The 8,772-nt window shown below is 38.9% G+C and overlaps 1 protein-coding gene across 1 annotated transcript; it reads right to left on the reverse strand.

Moving 5' to 3' along the window:
* Nucleotides 1–847: 847 nt before the first annotated feature.
* Nucleotides 848–8,414, reverse strand: LOC147281989 (pleiotropic drug resistance protein 2-like). The gene is made up of 20 exons (XM_086246170.1): nt 7,675–8,414; nt 7,438–7,558; nt 7,202–7,290; nt 6,874–6,958; nt 6,465–6,755; nt 6,265–6,355; nt 5,243–6,143; nt 4,920–5,080; nt 4,647–4,750; nt 4,322–4,487; nt 4,148–4,219; nt 3,848–3,984; nt 3,425–3,757; nt 3,046–3,336; nt 2,859–2,942; nt 2,555–2,688; nt 2,230–2,457; nt 1,927–2,098; nt 1,525–1,779; nt 848–1,440 (listed from the first exon to the last, which is right to left on the reverse strand). The coding sequence occupies exons 1-20, from the start codon at nt 8,052–8,054 to the stop codon at nt 1,171–1,173; spliced, it is 4,365 nt and encodes a 1,454-aa protein (XP_086102296.1). The 5' UTR covers nt 8,055–8,414; the 3' UTR covers nt 848–1,170.
* Nucleotides 8,415–8,772: the final 358 nt, after the last annotated feature.

The raw sequence follows: 8,772 nt of genomic DNA on the forward strand, positions 1-8,772 counted from the left end.
CCAAACCTTTTTTTTTGTGTTTGGGCCACCACACACATTGGACTTGGTCAAGTTGGCTTTTGGACTAACATCTTTTTGTTGTTTGAATTCAGAACATACCTTTTCCACAAACTTTATTCTTTATTATTTTTATTCCGCAGTGTATTTTCATGATCGAAATCGTTCACTTTTTAGATCATTCTTCGAAGATAGTTTCTTCAAAAAATCAACTAAATCAAAAATTGTTTAGTCATGTAATCGTTATCAAATAAACAAATGATGAAATTGTTACAAAAACCATCTGTTTATTTTATTATAGTTATATAACCAAACGATTTTCAATTTGGTTGATTTTTTACAAATATGATCTTTAAATAATTATCTAAAAAATAAACGGTGCCGATCATAAATTTATACTACAAAATAATAATAATAGAGAAAAAAGTCGACGAAGAAGTTAGATTGGAGAAGACTGATAGCATTTCTCTTGCATTGGGTAAACACACACACACACACCTCTGCTCTGCCACTAGAAAGTAGAAACACCAAGAGGTTGCTCTTACAGTCTTACTTGCCAACATTTGGAGCATTTAGTGCTGTGTGACAATTGACAATTGGTACTGCATTTTTATTTTCCAGTCTTTGGTCAAACTAAGATCAACTCCATCTCAATTAGGAAGCCAACATTCAAAAGATGGCAGAACATGACAATTGCAGAAACAAGGATTATAGGTGGGTCTTGCCAATACCCAATGGTAGCCAGTGTTATTGCACTAGTGGTGTGTGATACATAGAAATTGATCACAATACTCCAACAAGTATGACATTACACACTATGTTGAAGAACATTCATGGTGAAGAAAAAGAATACAACGGGAATGTGCAACAACACATTTCGATTATATAACGGTGAATTATAGTACGAACAATATTCTTTTGACATCAAAACATTTTACTTTTGACTGAGCACACAAGAGCAAAAGATTTTGCACCTTACTGTGTCTATTACAGCTAAATTATAGCCGCTTATGTGAAAAACCAGGACAAAAGAATATGATAATACACAACATGTAGAAAAGAAAAAAGGGTAGAAAGGGAGAACAACTTTGTTTCCCCCATTCTTGACTACTTTACACAAATGCTATCCTATTGTCTAAGACTCAGAGATTTTTAGGAGTGAAGCAGAGCTGGTTATCTCCTCTGGAAGTTTAGGTACTTGATGCCATATGCAAACACAAAGAAGAAAAGGAGAACCCAACCAACATGGGCAAAGGCGACAGCCGGAAGGAAGTCATAGTCAAAACCCAAGTTATCCTTAAGGAAGGTCTTCAATGGCATGGTACCGTATCCGGGTAGCACAAGGTCAGCATTTTTGTCACCCACTTGAGAGGTCACAAGGCCATAAAGTGTCCAAGCCACAGGTGAAGCCCAGTAGTACCACCTCCACCAGATAGGAATTTGCTGCAACAGGTTATAAGATATGAGAGCTCTTGTATGCAAACAGAAAATGAGGTTCAATGTACATTTAAGTTTGATATCACATACCGGCCTTGGAATGAGAAACCCGGAAAACAAGTTCCAGAAGCTGAGGAAAAAGGACATAACAATGGCAGCAATCTGGTGGCCTGGAGTGAGTGCAACCACCATCATCCCATACATTGTGAAGTAGACAAAGCACATTAATATATAGTAGTAGAACCACAAAAATTTTGCTGCCTTCCACTCAAATCCAATCATAGAGTAGAGGATAAGAGTGTAAATAAACGTTTGAATTGCAACATAGATTGTCTCTATAGCCACCTGTAAAATAAGTGAGACAGTATTTTAGTGAAGTACTATGATGTATTGATGTGTGCTACAAAGTTCCAAAACAGAGTCATTTTTGTAAATTCACCAGGTTGAGAAAGAAAAAGTTTCTAAAAACTGTTTGTCAATTGTATATATTACCTGAGCAAATGCATAAGGCAGTTCAGAGTACATCCCAGCAGCTCTTTCACGGTAGAAGACTGTTCTTTCAATGGCAACAACAGATTGCACTGCCGAAGCGTTGGTGGCTCCAAGGAAGAGCACAGCAGCATACATGGCTCCCAAAAGGTTCATCAGATCTTGCTGTTGGGTTCTGTTATAAGATAATTTCAACTAACATCAAATACAGATACCAATAACATCCCATGCAGGCACATTTTTCATTTTCTTTTGACCAAAAAGCTATGGAATTAAAAGAATTAGTCCAAGGAAATCAGAACTTACGTCTGCTGTCCCTTGTTCCAGAAGATGAGACCAAATAAACCACCAATGACTATTGTCATGAAGAATCGGATGGCATTGTACTGAGGGTTTCTCCAATAAGACCAATGCATTTTCCAGAAACAGGCTTTGCACTGAACTGGGAAAGGTTGGGAGTATTTGGTTGGGAAGTAAAGATCCTTGGACCCTGGTGCCGGAGTACTAAGCTCTTTGATAAGCTCCTGATTCCTCCTAAAAGAACATCAAGAAGAAGAGTGAGAATCATAAAACTAGAAATCCTAGGCCACTTGAGAAAACAATTATCATTAAAAAAAAAGTCAAGACTTACTGGTAAAGTGAGGAGTTGGCATAAATGTCTGCAAAGTCCACATCAAGTTGAGCCTCAACTGAAGGAGCAGTGATCTCAAGCATCCATGTAGCAGGATTATAACCATCCTTGATCTTAGGGACCCCTGGGACGGCCTGTAATAGGTTATAGATATTAGTCCATAGTGCTCTAAAATCACTAATCAAGTCTCTGCTCTATACTGCTCCAATGTCAAAGCCAAGGTACTTTTTTAGGAGTTCATGCAATAAAGAGTACATATTCATGTAAGGATGTACTCAAAATAAGAACCAAAAAGAAAACTCACTTCAAAATATTCTACAAGCTTGTGAGAATAGCGACCAAGGGATCCAGCATAAATGACTTGTCCTCCTCGTTTCATCAGAAGTAACTGCAGCAAGCACAAATCAGGTGGACCATATGTAAGATGGATGCATTTGAAAAAAAACAAAAAAGACATGATGGTAATAAGAGTCTAGGAAATTGAATCTCACCTCATCGAAAGCTTCAAAAATATCTATACTTGGCTGATGAATTGTGCAGACGACAGTTCTCCCAGTGTCCACTGTGTTTCTCACAGTACGCATAACGATAGCAGCAGCCCTGGCATCAAGACCGGATGTTGGTTCATCCATGAAAATAATAGAGGGGTTGGCAACCAGCTCCACAGCTATGGTTAGTCTCTTCCTTTGTTCTGTTGAAAGACCATCTATTCCCGGAAGACCAACTAGAGCATCTCTTATTGGGTTAAGCTCAACCAGTTCCATGACTTCTTCAACGAACATCTGTATCACAATTAAAAATGAAATTATCACACTGGAGATCATTGAAAATTAGGATTCCAAACTTAGTTTCTTTTACCATGCAGCATACCTTTCGTGTTTGTGTCTTTACATCTGAAGAAAGACGGAGCCAGGCTGAATACAGGAGAGATTCATATACAGTAACATGTGGCGAATGAATGTCATTCTGTTCACAATAACCACTAACACGAGCAAATGTTTCTTGGTTCTTTGGATAACCAGAGATGCTAATGCTCCCTTCAATGTACCCACCGGTCTTTCTACCTGCCAAGACGTCCATAAGAGTAGTCTTACCAGCACCACTAACACCTACAAGTGCTGTCAAGATCCCCGGTCTAAAAGCACCACTGACATCTCGTAGCAGTTGAAGGCGTTCATCTTCAACTCCTTGAGTCTTCATTTCCTGGAATGACAAACCAGATGTTAACCTCAATTTTGCTTGCAGAAGATGATAACATCAGGGAAAAAAAAATGTTTTGAATGAATGACTTACAGCAGGCATATCCACGTGGTAGTTCACATGGTTAAACGCAAGTGAAAGGGGTTGGAAGGGCAAAACCATTCCTTTCTTTGGTGCACGATCCGAAGCACCAACAATTTCTGAAGAACTTTTCACTGCCATATCAATACCTGTAATTATTCCAAAAGTCAGGCATAAACAATTTTTCATAAAATGTTATTTGTCGTTCTATGACCACTTACCAGCAGAAGTAATAAGTTAACTTGTCTTAGCAGACAAATAGTTGATGGAAAAGTAACCAAAAACTAAAGGGGAGAAGATAAATGCTCAAACCTTCTCTTGATGACTTCCTTCTCTTTGCCTCACTTTCTTCATCAGCTATGACAGCTTTCGTGTCTCCGAGAGCTGATGTTGATTTCCGAAAGAGAAAAGAGAGGTTATGTCAACTCTGGGAACTTCATTCCATAAATGAAAAAGGGTATTAAATCTGAAATGAGATGAACTTACGGTTCAGAAATGTTAGTGCTGCAATGAATAGGATGTTGAAGAGAAGAGAAAACCCAAATAGTGCTCCAACACATATCCAAAACCAATATTCATCCGTGAAGAATCCTCTAGACTTGAGGAGGACTTTCCCAACTGTAGGTTCATTGATTCTTTTATCTGTATTTTTCTGCAGTGAAAAAGGATCTATTAGAATTTTCAATAAGGGATTATATTTGAGAATTCGAAAGCTGCCTATAGTCCAAACACATATTTGCATATGCATGAAAGTATTCACATGGAATGAAAATCATCAAATGAAGACAATCAAACCACTGAGAGATCTTACCGCACTCCATCTTTCATCAAGGAATTCATTCATGACAATTGCATTCTGTCCATACATCATAGGAGAGATATAGTATCCCCATATCATCCAAGGCTCAATGTCGTCTGCAGTCGTAAGAAGAAAGATGGCTTAGATTGATTAATCATTTATAGAAAATGAACTATCGTGAAGAATCTGAAATTTTCAAGGAATTTATAACAACATTAAAACATACTAACAGCTTGCTTCTAACTACAAGAATGTGGCTGAAATTAGATGAGATCGATTACATACTTTTGGAAACAATAAATCCTCCCAGCACAAAGACCATTAGCAAGGTAAAGGTACCCAATGTATTTGCAACAACCTGTGTTCTTCCAAGTGCAGCAATGAACCGAAAGAGGGACAGAGCCATCTGATGTATGCCAAAGAATGCCAAGAACTGTTTGAAAAATCTGGAGCAGTGAAGAAAAAAATGTGTGTGAGTGGGTGGAGCTCTAAACCACTCGTTGGGAGCATAATTGTTTTGAATTCCATCATCTAAATAGGTTTGGAAGAGATGCCATGAGAAAAAGTTTATGAGATTGAAACAGAGAACTGTGAGCAACCCTGTTTACCTGCTAGCAGCTGGAGCAAATCCAATGGTGTAATAGGTAAGAATGATCCAAATCCCTGATTCCATAAATGATAGGGGGATCCTGAGGACCCAAATGGGTAACCCAAAAGCCCATGCAGGATAAAACAAGAAATCCCTCTGTTTATAGAAAACAGGAAGCCTGAAAACAGTCATAGCCAGCTCTGCCATCCCATTAAACATCACATTAATCAGACTGAAAAACAGTGCTCCAAAAAACTTTCCTCCATCTTGTACTGTTCCCACAGGCATTTCTGTCCTGAGGAACACAGTCAGGGCAATTAGTGACATGATTGTTATCTGGGTGGTCTTGAATATATATACAAAAGAATTGCGCTTCATTAACAGCCACTCCCTTGAAAAGCATGCCTTGAATAATTCCCAGTTTGAAATACCATATTTATCAGTCACCAATGCAGCTGGGTGGGCTCTAGATTTGTCATAAGGAACCCTGAGATCAGCTGCAAGCTGTTGGCCGCTTTGGAAATTGCTGAAGGCCTGCACAAATTCAGGAACTGGAACATAGCTGTAAGGATGGTTCTTCTTGAACCAGTATTGTTCTTGGTCCTTCTTGGATGTTACTTCTTGCAAAAAGTCAGCAACTCCTTTCCTCTCTGGGCATTTGAAACCCATGTACTCAAAGAACTCTAGGACATTTTCGCGTGGACCTTGGTACACAATCTGACCTTCTGAGAGTAAAATCAGGTCATCAAAGAGCTCAAATGTCTCTGGTGCTGGCTGTAGAAGAGAGATGACCATTGTCACATCCATTATATGAACCATTTGCCTCATGTACCTGCATATCTGGAATGTGGTGGAACTGTCCAATCCTGTTGAAATTTCATCCATCAAAAGAACCTTTGCTGGTCCAACCAACATCTCCCCTGCACACATAGTTCAACCAAAACCCATTAGACTTGTGATGTATAATTATATTATTACAGATGACATGCACAAGTTAATGTAAATTAGGGAACAAAATTAACATTGTCCAGGAAAGCATACCAGTGGTCACACGCTTTTTCTGGCCACCAGAAATACCCCTTCTCATATCATCACCAACCATAATATCAGCACAGATATCCAATCCAAGTATCTGTTAAAGATTTTAATAATTAGTCAGATTTTCCATCTCATTGGCTTGTTGAAAGATTAAACTAATGATGTGTATAACCAGCATAAAAAATAAAATGGATACAACAAACCTTGAGAACATAATCCGTGACCAAACTAGTCTTCTGGCCTGACACTGAGGTGGCTTTCATGAATGCATCAATTTCAGGGTCTGGTTTAATTCCTGCTTCTTTCTCTCTTCTGGAGAGTTCAGCCAGCATTTGATATCTAGTGCCAACACCTAAACAGCGTCCCGAGAAATCCAATGTCTCTCTCACTGTCATTTCTCCATAGTGAAGATCATGTTGACTGATATAAGCACAGGTCCTTCTAGGAACAAACTCATTCAGTTCATGACCACAGTAGGTGATGTGGCCTGACACCTGTTGGATCACCATTTTCAAGTCATCATATAAAAGCAAATGGTAAAAGATTATAAGCACAAACCCTAAACCCTAAATTATGAAAACTGTAAAGAGAATGCAATTATGGAAACCTCACCTTTAGATCGTCATCAAGCTTCCCTGCAAGTGCCAGCAAAAGGGTTGTTTTACCTGCACCTGGAGGACCCAGAAGTAGGGTCATCCTGAAAATTACCAAATCAGTTAATATTAACTGTCATAAAAGTATAAAACCAGTAGTAAAGGACAAACCAAACACTACACACTTTCATGAAATCAAACTGACAAATCAAAATTATCATTTTTTTTTTCTTATTTATTGTGTGGCTATTTACACAGTCAAAGTAGGTTGACAAAACCAACTCCCTATCCTGTAGTGACTGTGTTAAAGAGGAAATACCTATAATTTCATATACTGATATACATACCTAGAGGGTCTGACTATTCCACTGACATCTTTAAGAATCTGGATCTCTCTCTTCTTAGATGGAGCAAGCCGAATCAAACCCAGAACACTCTGCATCCCACAAAAATAAATTGAGTAAGAGAACAAAATCAATCATCGTCAACATCAATAACCCATTAAATCCATTCAACTAAAGAAACTATAACAGCCTCAAACATCATGAAAATGGAAATTAATTAGGAGAAACTAAAACAAAACCTCTATGGTGTTCAAGGTAGCATTAAGCAGAGTAGGCAGTGCTCTGCTCCCAACATATACATCTCCTTCAATAGATAAATTCTCATACCGAACTTCAATCTTCGGAATCTCAATCCCAACCCTGAACAAATCTCAAAGCACAAAACCCAAATCATAAATTTTAAAAAAAATCTATAAAAAAAAAAATAGAAGACTCTTCTTTTAAAGAAAACAGAACATGGGTATTTGGTTTCAGACCTATCAGTTCGGTCTCTGAGTCTCCTGAGAAACTTTTCGTTATCGTCTTCGACAACCTTGAGTATGCTCTCCATCAACTGCTTCTTGTCCTGCATTCCGAGCTTGGTCACATCCACCTCATCAGTCACCACTCGGCCGTTGTCGAGGACCTGCCGGAGCATCCCTCGTCTCAGGCGGTCGTACGTCGGGAGTCTTTCGATGGCGGCCCACCGGAGCTCCTCTTCCTCGTCCAGCCGGCCGCTCCGGTTGAACACGTCCGGCGGCGCCTGCCACACCTCCCGGAAGCTCGTGGAGGCCCAGCTCCGCTTGCTCCCGGAGGCCCAGCTCCTCCGGCTGCTCGTCGATCGGGCCAGATCGTCGCCCGCCAAAGCCGCCGCCATTGCGATCTAATCCAACAGAGCTAGCTCACTAATTCAGTAGTTTGTTTTATAACTTATAAATAATTCCTGTGAGTATTCCCAACGGCTTTCTAAAAGTCGTTGCGAAAGAGTTTCTGTGACAGAGAGTAGTACTTTTTTGTGACGGTCTGACTTTGTCGGGCTGACAAGTCGTTATAGTAACTCAGCTCACTCACTGCCTTGGATATAACATAACAACCTTGGTTAGATCGAACTTGACCGATCTCAGGGACTCATCGTCGGTATAACGACGCCGCGCAGAGTTTTTGCGGCGGCAACTTCGACTCGTTGCTATAAAAAGAGTGGTGATGAGAGAAATGGACGTGGGACGATGATATAGCTATTCAGGTTTGAATTTAAGGAGTCTGGAAGGTTCATTGGTGCTGAATTGCTGATGATCTCATCTTTAATTTTTATTTAATTAATTTAGGCAAAGTACATTTTAGTTACTGTATTTTAACCAAATTTTCACTTTAATTCTTGTTTTTTCAATTTTGACAATTTTAATCTTTTACTTTTATTATATTTACAATTAAATATAAGGACAAAAAATACCAGAAGTACAGGGACCAAATTTTTTATTAAGAATTTTTAATTTCTCTGTTTTGGTCTGATTTAATTTTATTTATTTTTTATATCATGGATATTCGTTTAATTGGTTATTGGTTTTACTTATTGCTTAGGTGGCACTCTTACTACT

The sequence above is a fragment of the Dryas octopetala genome, chromosome 6 (genome assembly GCF_963921425.1).
Source record: "Dryas octopetala chromosome 6, drDryOcto1.1, whole genome shotgun sequence".
Classification (NCBI taxonomy): domain Eukaryota; kingdom Viridiplantae; phylum Streptophyta; class Magnoliopsida; order Rosales; family Rosaceae; genus Dryas; species Dryas octopetala.

Bases quoted from the DNA above. Each gene is read 5' to 3' on its own strand.
- LOC147281989 (XM_086246170.1), bottom strand. From the start codon at position 8,054: ATGGCGGCGGCTTTGGCGGGCGACGATCTGGCCCGATCGACGAGCAGC. The intron at 6,144-6,264 runs GTATGCTTTCCT...CTATGTGTGCAG, and splicing joins GAAAAAGCGTGTGACCACTG to GGGAGATGTTGGTTGGACCA. The intron at 2,099-2,229 runs GTAAGTTCTGAT...ATCTTATAACAG, and splicing joins TGGAACAAGGGACAGCAGAC to AACCCAACAGCAAGATCTGA.